The sequence below is a fragment of the Acipenser ruthenus genome, chromosome 4 (genome assembly GCF_902713425.1).
Source record: "Acipenser ruthenus chromosome 4, fAciRut3.2 maternal haplotype, whole genome shotgun sequence".
Taxonomy (NCBI): Eukaryota; Metazoa; Chordata; class Actinopteri; order Acipenseriformes; family Acipenseridae; genus Acipenser; species Acipenser ruthenus.
Genome location: NC_081192.1, coordinates 46755057 through 46770585, shown reverse-complemented (window position 1 = coordinate 46770585; position 15529 = coordinate 46755057). Strand labels below are relative to the sequence as shown.

General features: G+C 34.6%; 1 protein-coding gene across 1 annotated transcript in view; it reads left to right on the top strand.

Moving 5' to 3' along the window:
* tmem67 (transmembrane protein 67) overlaps positions 1-14046 on the top strand; it is a 28748-nt gene extending 14702 nt beyond the window's left edge. The window contains exons 8-28 of the mRNA XM_033999016.3: positions 965-1119; positions 1491-1599; positions 2989-3075; positions 3866-3931; positions 4372-4528; positions 5133-5256; positions 5632-5737; positions 6224-6280; positions 6629-6727; positions 8312-8410; positions 9081-9167; positions 9286-9385; positions 9888-10027; positions 10191-10331; positions 10863-10943; positions 11053-11169; positions 11302-11418; positions 11507-11611; positions 11731-11833; positions 12003-12145; positions 12606-14046. Of these exons, the coding sequence (XP_033854907.1) occupies positions 965-1119; positions 1491-1599; positions 2989-3075; positions 3866-3931; positions 4372-4528; positions 5133-5256; positions 5632-5737; positions 6224-6280; positions 6629-6727; positions 8312-8410; positions 9081-9167; positions 9286-9385; positions 9888-10027; positions 10191-10331; positions 10863-10943; positions 11053-11169; positions 11302-11418; positions 11507-11611; positions 11731-11833; positions 12003-12145; positions 12606-12686 (2274 nt within the window). The 3' untranslated portion in view covers positions 12687-14046. The remainder of the gene's footprint in view (positions 1-964; positions 1120-1490; positions 1600-2988; positions 3076-3865; positions 3932-4371; positions 4529-5132; positions 5257-5631; positions 5738-6223; positions 6281-6628; positions 6728-8311; positions 8411-9080; positions 9168-9285; positions 9386-9887; positions 10028-10190; positions 10332-10862; positions 10944-11052; positions 11170-11301; positions 11419-11506; positions 11612-11730; positions 11834-12002; positions 12146-12605) is intronic.
* Positions 14047-15529: the final 1483 nt, after the last annotated feature.

The window sequence follows — 15529 nt, the reverse complement described above, 5'->3', positions numbered from 1 at the left end:
CTCATCAGACCATAGAATCTTCTTCCACTTGGTCTCAGAGTCTCCCACATGCCTTCTGGCAAACTCTAGCCGAGATTTGATGTGAGTTTTTTTTCAACAATGGCTTTCTTTTTGCCACTCTTCCCATAAAGGCCAGTTTTGTGAAGCACCCGGGCTATTGTTGCCATATGCACAGTGTCTCCCAGCTCAGCTGTGGAAGACTGTAACTCCTTTAGAGTTGCCATAGGCCTCTTGGTGGCCTCCCTGACTAGTGCCCTTCTCGCCCGGATACTCAGTTTTTGAGGACTGCCTGTTCTAGACAGATTTACAGTTGTGCCATATTCTCTCCATTTCTTAATAATGGACTTTACTGTGCTCCAGGGGATATTCAATGCCTTGGAAATGTTCTTATATCCTACCCCTGATTGGTGCTTTTGAAAAAACCTTATTCTGGATTTGCTTTGAATGTTCCTTCTTCTTCATGATGTAGTTTTTGTTAGGAAATGTACTAACCAACTGTGGGACCTCCCAGAGACAGGTGTATTTAACCTGAAATCATGTGAAACACCTTAATTGCACACAGGTGGACTCCATTCAACTAATTATGTGACTTCTAAAGACAATTGGTTGCACCAGAGCTTATTTAGGTGTGTCATTGCAAAGGGAGTGAATACTTATGCAATCAATTATTTTCTGTTTTATATTTGTAATTAATTTAGAACAATTTGTAGATTTTATTTTTCACTTTGACATTATGGACTTTTTTGTGTTGATCAGTGGCAAAAACTCCTAATTAAATCCATTTTGATTCCATGTTGTAACACAATAAAATGTGGAAAAGTCCAAGGGGGGTGAATACTTTTGAGAACCACTGTATATCCCTGTTTATTGTAAGAGCTGTTCTTTGATCATATTTGTCTCACACTTAACATTTCCAGAATGAAAGCTTTTATATATTTTATGTTTTTTTTTTTTGTTTTTGCAGATTTATTCCAACCTGACTGCTTGCCAAGCTCTTGGAAATATGTGTGTAATGAATCTGAATTCCTTAAGCTCTGTGAATAATGATGCCTGTGGACTGTTTAATACAATACATAGAAGCACTGCAGCACTAGGTTCTGCTCAGATGATATCTTTTTGGTAAGCCTTGCCCTTCTTTATTCAGAACAACTGCTTGGTTTATAAGTTGTAACCTAATTTCATTCCTTTGTCTAAATGATTCCAGTGCATGTTTTGGCAAACTGTTAAGTTTTTTTTTTAAACTTTTAACTGCCGATATTTTACAAAGTAGTAATATATAGCCACAATAATAAATTGTATGTATATATATATATATATATATATATATATATATATATATATATATATATATATATATATATATATTATTATTATTTTTATTTTATTTTTTATTATTATTATTATTTATATAAATGTGGAGTACATCACATTATGCTTTTTAGCCTTGTTTTAATGGGTTTTTTTTTTTTTTTTTAACACATTTTACTCAGGAGGGCAAATCTTCCGTGGTTGTACTATGGAGATCAGGCTGGATTAGCATCCCGAGTTCTTTTCACAGAGTCATTTCCAACCAGCTTCAGTTTTAAGGGTGCAGCTCAGGTAACATATTTTCTTTTAATGTATGCGTGCTCTGATTCAACCAATGACTATTTTTACAGCACTATATCTTGATTGTAAGCTCTCATATTTAATGACATTTGCTGGACTTGTAAGGTCTTTATCAAAAAGACAAAATATTAAAATCTCTAGGGGGCACTGTGTAGCTTCCATGTGTTTTCCATGTTGTTTGAACATACATGTCAGTGTTTGAAAATTATATTGCCTGACATGCCTGGGGCATGTACAAATTTTGGTGGGGCATATAAAAAAAAATTGCTTACATGCCCGAGTCGGGCACCTACAATTTTTCAATGCCCTAAAACAAAAGCAAGCGATTACTTTATTAGATTTAAACTTCCGTATTTGCTCCCACATCACTTTTTCGTTTTTTACCTACATCACTTCCAGCCAGCATCTCATGTGTTCTTGTATTGCATCCCTGTGCATCTGCGTGAACAGCAGAAAATGTAATGCCCGAGTGTTTTGAGCTACTACTGGTGAAACTATTCTGCTGTCGGACTGTATTTTCAGTGAATTACCGAAACTGGGGGGAAATAAGAAAAAGCATTTAATCAGAGATTCAGCAAATTTTGAGCATTCTTTAGTTTATTTTAAAATAATGTTATTTTGTGTACTACTCATTTCATCAAACCAAGTAGTGTAAGAAGTTGCTTGTATCGTTCCTAACGTTTTTGAAATCAAGTAAGCTTATTTGTGTATAAAAAAATGACAATAGAGTTGCAGCCAGTGTCATCTTACTTAAAGGCACTCAAGCTGAAATCGTAAAGTAATTTAAAGTAGGCTATAAACGTGGCAGCGGACTGTCTCTCTTTAGCGCGCACGCAAGAACTTGCAGGCTTGATACAACTGTGTTGAGAATATAAAAAGAAAGCATTTTATGAGATTTTTAACTAGAGGTACCGGGAATATGACTCTGGATGACCAGAGGTTCCGGGGCTGTGCCTCGGCAAACCCTGGCACAAATTAATCGCTGGATGTATGCTTATTTGATGAAAGAAAATAGAAACTAAGAGGATGCAGCAGTGGAACATTGGATGTTTGAGACTGTTGGCACTAGACACACTGTTGACAATGACACACAGCAGGACATGCAGTCCAGAAGTACTCTGTGTGGAATCACCAGCAGCAGAAAAGTGTTTTTCAGTTTCACACTTGGGCTTGTAAAATTTTGTGTTGGGCATGTAAAATTTAGAGCTACATGCCTGACCGGGCATGTTAAGATTTTGGGAAATTTTTACCTCTGCATGTTTGGCTCTTTTAGATGGTGAAAATGCAATGTAATCCAGGCTTTGAACTCAAGCTTTGGTACTTTAAACAAAATACTTCTCTGTTTTATCATAATTTCTACCCATTGCTTTTTTATTTTAGAATACAAATATTCAGTTTACTGCTGCTGTGTACAATACGAAAGGGAACTTCCTGAAGTGGCAGAATGTCAAAGGAGGCACTTTGCAGGTCAGTTATAATATAAACTAACATGTTTTATGCACAAAGTTCCACTGTAAATTATAAAATACCAGCTCTCCACAAATATGTAGTCATTGTATTGTATAGCTGCAGCATAAAAATGAATGGAGAACTTTAGCTACATGTAGGTATTTGTGTCAGGGTGAAAGGTTACTCGGGTAAGGTGTGTGTGCAAAAGCATGTGGGAATGTGGCTGGAGCTGTAAATTGAATAAATGATTAAATAGGCTCCAGTCACAGGTGTATAAAAATGGTGATCACGGGTGTTAATATTAGTGTTAAATGTTGGTGAAGGTAAAGGTGTGTTGCTGTATTTTGCTGTGCAGACATTTTATTTTGGCCCTTGTTCCTTTTTGTTAATGTGTTTATGTCTGTGCTGTTTAGTGTTGTAAATGAACATGCACCATAGTGCATATATACAGTGTATATGTGAAGAAAAAAAAAAAACTATATATATATATATATATATATATATATATACATACATACTTTTTTATATATATAGATCAGTCAAAGTACTAAGATCCAAGAGATCGTATGTTTCAATCCAGGCTCTTCCACTAATCCTCCAACCTGAAAAAATATTGGAAAACAGCAGAATTTCACTTTAAACAAGAAAATATCTGTTAGGCTGTTCTGAATACATTTTGTCTGCATACAACAACAATGCAATGTACACCGATATCATTGATATTTACATTACAGAAATGTGTTATTACTTATGTCAGAATTATGCTTTATATCAGAGGGCTACATTTATTTCACTTGTGTTATTCCAGCTTTGTCCAGACACAGTTATCCGGTTGAATGCCGCCTATAGATTTGGAACCACATACCGACAAAGTGTGAGTATTTAGTCTGTTATTTTTTTAGGTCCTGATTAGATAAGTATAAGTACATTTTTACATTACGACCATATTGTTTATTAATTAGACCATTGATATAATAAAGACCTTGTGCTAGGCAGACAATGACATGTTTCCAGATCCTTACATTCCCAGTAGTTTTGGTTATCCCTGCTGCATTTTCAACACATCATGTGTGACTTTTACACTATGTCAGTGCCACAGAGGGATTCTTTGTTTGGAGATAGATATTTTAATTCAAAGTCTATAACTTTTAATTAAATTATTATTATTATTGTTATGTATTTATTTGGCAGACACGTTTATCCAAGGCGACGTATAGGTGTTAACGCTCCGCAACAGTAGATTTACATTTTATCTTGGTTACCAGTAAATTGAAATATTTTCCTCAAATTGTATGTGTTTTTTCCCCTCAACAGTGCCAAATTCCACTCTCAAAGATTTTAACTGATTTTCCAGAGCCAATCTTTTATGATATTTACATGGATTTTAGTTCTGGAAATGGACAGAAGAGTCTTTGGGCTGTGCCTGTTCGAAACTTGAACCTTCAATATAATGGGCAGTTTGTAAACCAAGGTATGTTTCAAGTCCATTTTCAAGATCAAGTGGTACTTAGCAGCATTTGTGTTTCTGTTTATTTTGTCCAATTGATTCTTAAAACTGTTTAGCATTTAAGTGTACAGGCTATTCCCTGGAGTACATGAGCCAAGTTGTCAAGAATAATGGGCTGTGACTGGCCATATCCCCTATCTCAGCTCCCTGGATTCTTTTTAGCATTTTACACTGGGGGGATTGGCATTCTGCATGGTGAGTCTTAATATTGCACCATTCTGATCTCGGGGTGACTCCATGCAGCTTCTGATTGTTCAGCAATCCTCCCATATGATAGACACTGTTGTTGGAAGCATGTGGATTGAAAATTATTTTTACAGATGGATGTGTTAATTTGTATATGAAATGCACTTTTGTCTATGGATGTTCTGTGCAAGTTATTCCTCCTGATTTCTGCTGTGAAAATGTTATCTAATCTGCAATTCTGCAGTCCTATCTTCAGATTTCTTTAGTCTAGCTCTAGAACTGTAAATATACTTCTAATAAATATTTAAGACATATGTTCCATAAAACTATGGTACTGTTCTTTGTGTATAACTGTATTTTATTTGTTTAATACTTAACGCAGGTGACAACTTGAACAATTGGTATTTGACCCGTCGTATTTTCTTGGTTGATACTTTAAGTGGACGTGAAAACACATTGGCTAGCCAGCCAAAAGTAATACGTGTTGCAACAAAAATTACCATCAGGTGGGAAATGTATATTCTATATGAAAATAGGTTCACTGGGATTATGATGTTTCTTAGTGATCGTTCAAGATTTAACATTCATATTAATATCTTGCTTTCAAAATTTTCAAAAGTAATCAAAATGTCAAAGCCACAATGTATTTATTTTCCTTATACTGTATTGCTTATAAATTGTATTTGCAACTTTATGTAGTTTGCAATACAGTAAACCATCCTTCAAAAGAATGAATCATATTGTGGATGTTTCCTAAAATATTATGTATTTAATCAGACAGTGTTTTAGTTCTTAGCATCTTTAAAACACACATTTTCATAACCAAAAAAATAGCAAAGCAGGCATTTAAATGTGAAATATAATTAATGTGTATTTTTCAGTATCCAGCTCGAGCCTAATACTCAAAAAGGAGCCATCAAGACACCTCTGATGACTGTTTCTTACACTGACATTCTAGTGTCAGATCCCGACACTCAGTCAGTTTCAGTAAGTTATCTACAAAGTTAAGAATCTGAACTTGCTGTGTCTGAGAAAGGCAGGATAATGCCAAGAGTGTGATTCTTTTTTTGATTTGTGTAATAAATATTTAAGTAGTAAGTAGTTTTAAGGATGAGTTTCACTGAAACATTATTTTAGTGGGAAACATGGTACAATACGTTTTGACTGGAGACGCATCAACAAGCGGTTTTTTAATCAACCTTCATTTTTTTGGTAAACATGATGCTTTAAGACTTACAGGCTAGCACATCCAATACACGAAATTCTGTCAGGAAACACAGGCCACTAACATAGACACACACACACGCACACGCACACACACACACACACTATTGTGCTTACTTCACCTTTGCAACTTTTTTTTTTACATAGTGTTATATAAATGTAACATGCCATGATCTATCTATCTATCTATCTGTTCATATACTCCTAAAGTAGTTCCATGGTATTTGCTTTTTTCTCTCTTTAATATAGGTATCCTTCTCAGTTGAATATGAAATGAACCAAAGTGAAGCTCAGATCCAGACTGATGTAAGTTTGATTAGAATTCATAACAAGTGTTATTTTAGATATGAAGGAAAAACATACTGTTTGTAACAAAATGTAAAGGGTGTACTTCACTTTTAAATTGATTTTTACTATTGTGTTCTTGCCCTTGTAGAATCTGGAAAAAATGGTTAAGCAAGAAAGAAGGGTTAACTGTCTGAACTATTGATTGTTTGTTTTACCGTGGCCTGCTTTCTGTGATTCAGTGAGATATAATATATATGTGTGTGTGTGTGTGTGTGTGTAGCATTTAAACCAGCAGAGGAGCTGAGCTGTATTGCACATCTAATTTTTTTGTTGATATAACTGTTCATCAATATCTGCTTGGTATAGATTGCTCTGGGGGTCCTTGGTGGCATGGCAGTTTTGTACTCCCTGTTAAAGACTGCCAGTTGGAAAAGGCAAGTTGGATCACCGTTAATTGACCTCCAGGTGTGTATTATGGTTACATTTATACAGTAATGTATTTATACACTGGTATGTTGACTTGCTAAAGTTTGAGCTGTGTTTAAAAATATATTAATTAATTAATTGAAACTAATTTAGAAACATTGGAAACAATACAAATAAAGTCAATTCTCATTAAGACAAACTCGGAATAAACTAATTTCCTGATACTGTGAATTTTCTACATCAGCAGTCTCTTATTATAAATTACATAGTTGATAAATAATAGAAATATGTATCACAGCGTTATAGATGCAGGTACATCAATCAAATGCTTGATGCTTTGTAAGCACCGGCCCAACTTGCAAGGTAAATGACACGTAGAGTGATCAATGTTTCGTTTTTTTGTGATCCTATTTTCTGTTATGAGAGTAATAAACTTAAACCAAAACTGTGGTGGTGTTTTTTTTTTTATTATTACTTGTACAACGCCCCCTTTTCACACATTTATTTTTTGAAGAGTTTAAGCTGTCTGCCTGAAAGACACACAAGAAAAAATGTATAACTTTAACTACTGTTTGACATCTTCTGCTTTTATGGTTAATTCAATTAATAAAGCCTTCACAACCTGTTCTGGAATATTACGGTTTTGCGTATACTGAAGAAACTTATCACTTATATTTGAGCATCAAAAGAAACTTATCACTTATATTTGGATCAAATTCACTAGATGTGATCGAAAAATGACAAACTCTGTTTTAGAGCAGATGCAGTGACTTTTTATTGTGCTGATTAACAATTGACATCACGAAGATGCTGCAAAATGATCTCTTGGGCAGGTGTTGTGACTCTTGGTCTCCCAGTTCGTGGCCTGTCATTGACAGAGTGTGTCTGGTTATACCCTCTCGCCAGGTTTGAAATGAGCCATAGTATGCTGCGCTAGTCCAGCCTCCAACATGCCGATAGCATGAAGGCGCTGCTCTCTTGACAGATGTGGCATATTGTTTTTTTCTGTGATTTTCTTTATTGCTTTTATTCAAGCTTGCAATTCTACAGCTGAAATCACTCCATATCCAGTGTCCAATCAACTGTCTCACTAATTAGGTGATTAAGTGCATATGATTCAGTCATAGTCACTCAAGCATGTCATGGTCAAGGATGATTGAAAAGAAACCAAAAACATTTTGTCAATGTCCATCATTTATATACCTTATTTTTTTTTTTTTGAAAATAAATGTGTCATAATAGTGATATGTTTCTTTTGATGCTTGGTATATAACTTTATGATATAACAACATTTCAAATTGTTATACTTTTATTAGATTTAGCTGGGAATTGTGCAGCATGTGATTAACCTATTAAATTTGACCTGTTGTCAGAGCAATAAAAAAAGAAAAGATAAAAGCTAGCAAAAAAACTGATTTTTGACTCCAGTTTATTATTAGAAGGGGCTGCTGTATTTTTTAAATGAGAAATGCTTTGGTTTTATTATAGAATCAAATTTTTTAAAAAAACTTTACAAGTGGATAAGTCAATATTTTCAGAGTGGCCACTATTAATTGTTTAAGAACCACTGAATTAAATGAGGATCTAAAGATTTCTATTGGAATATGTTTCTTGTTTTCCCAGACTGTTCTGAAGTTTTTGCTTTTCTACGCTGGAGACTTAGCAAATGTTTTCTTTGTTGTAACTGTTGGAACTGGACTCTATTGGCTTATTTTTTTCAAAGTAAGTTCTATTTATAAAGAGAATGCATGGGAGTCATTCCATGTGTCATATTATAAAATGTGAAGTTTTATTCAGCTGTCTAGTGTTTTTATTTCATAATCTTTCTTTTATGACAATACTGGCCAGACTGTTGAGGCAAGTTTGTTTTTATTTAATGTGGTTATTGTGCTATGATGATGATTATTATTATTATTATTATTTTTAATTTAGTAATCACCAATTATTTTAATATTTTCTCCAAATTTGGCATATCCAATTATTGTTAGGCTCAGCTCACCGCTACCACCCCCGCGCTGACTCGGGAGCGGCGAAGGCGAGCACACGCTGTCCTCCGCAGCGTTTGCCGTCAGCCGAGCGCTTTTTTTCACACTGCAGACACACTGTGCAGCCACAGAGTCGGAGGACAACGCAGCTGAGGGCAGCTTACATGCAAGCCCGCAGGCGCCTGGCCAGACTACTGGGGTCACTGGTGCGCGGTGAGCCGAGGACACCCTGGCCGACCTAACCCCCCCCCCCCGCCCCCCCAATTGTGTGCCACCAAGCTCCCGTATATGGTCGGCAATAGAATATTTTTTTTTATTTTTTAATTTGACACTATTATCGATGTATACAAAATAGGTATTATTGAATATATTTTACTTGTTTTTATATTGTTTTATCTTTTGTTCAGGCACAACAGTTTGTTACAGTACTTTTACCTTTACACGTGCAAGAAAAGAGATTTGTTACTTATGTTGGATGTGCATTTACACTAAAGGTATGTCATATTCTGCATTAAACTTTTGTTTTAATATAAAACAACTCGATAATAGCTGTAAAATTGCCTATTTCTTTCTTAATGTTAATTGTAAAAATTAAATCTTATTTTCTTTCAGGCAGTTCAGTTTCTGCACAAAATAATAAGCCAGTTGTCCATAGACATTTTCTTTATTGATTGGGAGAGACCTAGAGGGAAAGTTCTTAAGACTGCTGAAGGTAGGCTTTTATAATCCCAAAAATATATACATCTGTGCTAAAAATATAAATAAATAGCGGATACACCTTGAACGTTCATAGAGAACTGTAGTCATTCCACGAATGAGGATTCCCAAATAACCAAATGAGCCATTCAATAGGTTGTTTACACCTATCCTCATGAATTCTAAAAATGATATGAAGCTCTGCATCTGCTTAGCAATGCAGCGTAATCTGTAGCAGTGTGATTCTCCCAGCTGTTGGATTTTAATGAATGCAAAATGAGACCCGGTTAGAAAATATTTACTAGGGCAACTGAATATGAACAAGTTATTTGAAGCTACATATCACAACGCCTCTTGTATAAAGACAGTTACTCCTATAATTTTCAAAAGTTGTTATTTTCCAAATTGTAAATTTAATGAAATAGCCACAGTAACACTCATCCACAGAACATACATGTAGAATAGTTTTCCTAAAAGCCCAGTGAAAATAACAGCAGACTCATTTATTGTTCTCAAAGGTAACGGTGATATCAAATCTGCACCCGCCCCAGTGAGCATCTGGAGGACCTACTTTGTTGCAAATGAATGGAATGAACTTCAGACTGTACGGAAAATCAATCCAGTTTTTCAAATCTTTGCTGTCCTTTTCTTTCTTGAGGTAAGTCTACTGTAAAAATTCCCATGTACTGCTTTAAAAGGCCACTTTTTGCCACTCTGTAATTGCTGAACTAACTTCTGCCCTCTGTATTGATACGGAGTTACTGTTGTTAATAGTGATGTGTGCTAATATATTAAAGGTGTTCTGACATTGTTCACTACAGGTGGTTGGCTTCTCAAATTTGGCACTCATGGATCCTTCTTCTAATCTCAGTAGAGACCCCCAAAGCTATCAGGCCCCATGGAATCTCATTCTGAGATACGGTGTAGCAACATCCATGTGGCTAGTGATTGGATTTTTACAGGTAGGCATTTGTCAGATATTATTTGACTGTTGTCACATTTTTCAGTTTAAGGTGATTTTTTTCATTGTTTTGCATGTAGTGGAAAGTCTAACTGATTTGTTGTTGGTCTTCTGCACATGACCTGAACCTGATGGTTAAGAAAGTTAAGCTGCCACCTGCTGGCACCTTTAAGTATAAACTAAATGTTTTAAACAGGCAGATATTGAAGATTTTTCTCTGAAGAGGTCAAGCTTAAATCATTCCCTTGTTATAGTAGATTAATTATATTGTTATGTTTTCAAAATGTCTATCATACTACTAACAATTGTAGGTTCCTTAAGCCTACCCATTTTCAGAGTCCATCTAAAGGGAAATGTTAATGTTAATTCTGCCTATATAAGCTTGTGTGCCATGCTATTCCATAGTCTGTTTTTCAATATATATCTTCCAGAGAGAGAAATCATTTTTTAACATTCTTACGAATAGCATGAAAGATAGGCTTGCTTTATAGCACAACAAAGCAGGGCATCATTTTACTTTACTTTTTTTCAGATTATTTTCTTCACAGTGTTCTATGAAAGATTTGTAGAAGATAAAATTAGACAGTTTGTGGACCTCTGTTCTATGAGCAATGTGAGTATTATTACACCCTTCATTCTTGCACCTGTACTGTATCCTGTCTTCTTATTTGAGAATGCTGTCTTCACTGAAAACCTTATGGCACCATTTTGTGTTTTTGTAGATTTCAGTGCTGCTTTTCTCAAATAGATGTTTTGGGTATTATATTCATGGACGCTCAGTGCATGGTCATGCAGACACCAATATGGAAGAGATGAACCTCAACCTGAAAAGAGAGGCGGTAGGCGAGCTCAAAAAATACAGCCAACATTATTTAGCTAATTTCAAAAACTTTAAGATTCAAGTTTCTCTCTCTGTTACAGTACATTAACTAGTCTGTAACTTTAAGTAATATCCTTTCTTCTTCTTCTAGGAAAACCTTTGTGGTCAGAGAGGCCTGCTACCAAACACTGATATTCAGACATTTCAGGTTTCCATAACAAATAAAATGAGACTGCAGTATGATAGAATCCGTGAGCCTTTATCTAGGGTTGGTATGAATTGTGGTGTGTTATTTTTATATATACTTCATTTTAATTAGAATACTTTTTCTTAATCATTTTATATTTTCTTTTTAGAGAACAGGTCCTTCTCGTTTGTTGGATTCATCTGCAAATCCATTTGAACAGAGCACCAAGGCCTATCACACTATGAACAAGTTCCTGGGCTCATTTATTGACCATGTAAGTATTAAAAAACCCTTTCAACAGAATATGCCATATTTGAAGCAATTGCAATGGCAAAGAGAAATTAATTGTTAAAATATTGTACTTTTCTTATCAAAATAATTAATTGTTCACAGGCACATCGGGAAATGGACTACATTGTTAAAGACAAGTTGTTAATGGAAAGAGTTCTTGGAATGGAATTTATGGAGCCAATGGAGAAAAGCTTATTTTACAATGGTAAAAGTAAAACTAATTACATCATATATATTTGTAAAACTTAATTATATCGAATCTTTGTTGACATATAGTAATTGGTTAAATATTCAATATTCCAGACAATTCTTTTTAGTGAGAAGCGTAAATTGATGAGACTAGTCTTTTTTCTTTTTTTTCCTCTCATCCACAGATGATTCCCATTCGTTTAGTGATGTTCTCTACTACGGAAATGAAGCCACTCTACTTATTTTTGACACACTGTTTTTCTGTATTGTGGATATTGGCACTCAAGATTTTGTCTTGGCTGCTGTGCTAACCTATGTACAACAAAAAGTAAGTGTACTGTATATAGCTATAACTTTATATAACCAACTTGTGCGTTACGTTCTGACTTTTCGTACATATGGAGTGCCTCAGGAAACGTATTTGGCAACGCATTTGTGGCACAAAACTGATAGAACACAAGATTCAAGGCAGCAAACGGTTTCACTGCTAATTTGAAATACCTCCAGCTGTCAGGACTAAAGGTCATTTCAGGACAAATTTCAGCTGAATGCTAAGTGGCATCAGTTAATTTGAGAACACTAGAGACTATAGCAACCCTTGCAGACATTAATAATCAATCAGCACTTATTTCTTTAAGAAATGAATGAAAAACACTGTTTTGCAAGGCACAAGGGACCAGGTATTGTTCAGTTATACCATGTTAAATGTATTTATTTTCTTGACTGAGGTGTAAGGTACTTTTATTATTTGCATCTATTTGATTGATTTTTTTTTTTTTTCACAACAGGTCTTTAAGTTGATTCGCAATGCAACTGGACGGAAAAACTTGGCTTCAAAAACTCTGGTTGATGAAAGATTCCTAATATAGTTAATATACAATATACAAAAGAAACTCTTCAAGATAAAATTGTTACTGTTCTTTAAATCCAGATCAACACTATCATGCCTACTAAGCGATATACAGCACAAACACAATTTTAAGGTGAAACCTGTAAGATACTAAGGATTTCATTTGATGCTCCAGTGGGATAAGCTGCAGTGCTCTTTTTAAATTGTTTTTAGAGCTTATTTGTAACACAGGAGAATGTTCCTGAGAGAAATCTGCGGTCATCCCTAAATATAAATGATTTCTGTGTACTGTAAAATGTTCTAAAAACATTAAAAAAACAGCTGTGGCTTAACTAGGCAGTGTATAGGCCAGGGGTCTCCAACCCTGGTCCTGGAGAGCTACTGTGGTTGCTGGTTTTCATTTCAACCAATCTCTCAGTTACTTAATTGAACCAATTATTGGCTTAATCAGTCAAGATTAACAGGTGTTCCAGATCTTTAGCCATTGATGACGTAAAGACACTTGTAAAACCTGCTGGATAGGGGCTCTCCAGGACCAGGGTTGAAGACCCCTGGTATAGGCTAATCAAATCAACCCCTAAGACAAGAAGGTCTACATGCGGCACTTTTCAATTGAGACATCAGATTTTAGAGCAAAGTGAGCTGAGTAATTGGAGTCACTACATTCATTATTTTGTGATTTAATGCTTGTGCTTTACATTTGTTTGGTGGGCCTCACTATTGTATTTGTAACATTTGTCTGTTTACAGATTGTCACATTTTTAATTCCAACAACTTTTTTCTATTGCCTAATATTTTTTTTTTATACAGAATGGATAAAGTTTATTTTAAAAGATGTTTTGTATTTTGGTTTTTGTTTTTTGTTTTCTCTTAGAGCGTGGATTTTACTGTTTAAAATATTTTCATGTGTAATTTTTATTTAGATTATGTTTTGTAACTTTCTATAATACATTACTTGTTTTTAAAAGTCCTTTAAAATATATGTTTTGTGTTTATTTATTTTGCAACATATTTATATTTCCTCTGCAATTCTAAAATGTACTGATATTTTTAAATTGTGGTAAATACATGTTTAGTATCAATCTCGGGGCATATGGAGGCATCTGTCTGTTGTATATAATAGCATGCTGACTGAGTCACATAGAAAACAAATTTGCCTCAGGTTTAGGAGGGTTACTAATTTTGGACAGTGAATGGGTGACGTAACTTTCACAGAATTTCTTGCAATACATCAAGCTATTAAAATACACTCTAAGCAGCTGCACATACTCTGTGTCTCACAGTAAGAAACAATGGCCTGTTTACTATGCACTGTATACTGAAGACTGCAACATTAAAAAAGATAATTCAGTGAACTATTAAATTACTTTTTACTTGAATCGACCCCAATGTTTGTATAGTACTCTTGCAGTATTTGTGATGTTGCATAAATGTAAATATGCTGTTATAGCATGCTCGGTTGTTTAATCTTCACTGGTAATTATGTATGGTTAAAATCCTATAAATAATGGCTTCTGAATAACAGTAGGACTTTTAAATAATTGGCACTTTTTTTGAAGAATGCCCCTTACGGTAACTGTTTCGACATCCCCATTTAAAACATTTTGTGCCACATACTTGTTTAAAATAGTTTTACAGTTTTTTTTTTATTACTTAATTCAAAATACATACAGCATGTCTTATGTTATTGCTTTGAGATTACACCAGGCTATTGCGCATAGTCAGTGGTAAAAAGAAACGGATCATTATCAGTATAAACTGGTGGTCCTTTATATAGTAGATGGTTTTTATTGTAGGGTTGCCTGTATATATTTTAGCAGCAGAACTGGCCCTAGTAAATCTCTTGAAAAATATGTATTGGAAGCAATCAGCCATTATAGTAATTCAATATGGCCTTAATCATGGTGAGGAGAATTAATCAGTTCAAAATTCAATTTATATTGTAACATGCTGAAATAGTTGTTTTAATTTGCAGATGCGAAGTTTGAAGTCATTGGAAGATGTTTTTAATTTAACTTGATATTATGTTATATTCAATGACAACTTTCAAGCTTTTCAATACAAATAACACTGAAATGGGATATACATTTCATAGCATCCATAAACTACCTACATGTAACTCAAGGGATTATGCAAAGAAATCTGGTTAGAAAATAAATGCCTGCATTTTTAATATCGATCTGGTATAATATTAGTTCAAAGTTGTGTTCTAGTTGCTCATGCTTTATTAAAACATTATAGGTCAGCACATGTTGCCTGGCTCACAGTGAGTGCTGTCTCAAGGCCAAAGCAGCTAGGAACATTCTCGACATGAAATGGTTTTATAAAGAGAAGTGGTTACATTAGGTTAAGGGTTCCTAGTGACACGGAAACAAAGTCAGTTTTAGCAGTGCAGCAACTCCACTCTATAGCACGTCACTTAGCTCAATCATTTGTTTACCTGATTCATTAACAAATTATATTTATATGCAGTACAATGATAGTTAAAAGATAGATGCATATTCTGTTAATCTGAAAAGAGGGTTTTACACTATATTGCACAAGTATGCAGCTATCTAAACACATAACAGAATGTAGATATGACTGTACAACACTGGTCATTTAGCAAAGCAGACTATACATAAATGTGTAGTGATATGTTTTTGTCCATGCCTAAACATAATGTGCACGCATTAAAGAATGCAATGTTGATCCTGGATTTGACAAATAGACGAGCACTTAGGTTAGTTGGATACCAGTATGTAGTGGCAACACTTTGTGTTAATTGGCCACAATTGAGGCTTCTTATTTGAAGACCAGATTGTAGGCTTAGTTTAGAGGATATATTTTTTAATCATTGTGCTGGTCAAAGATTGTTATGCT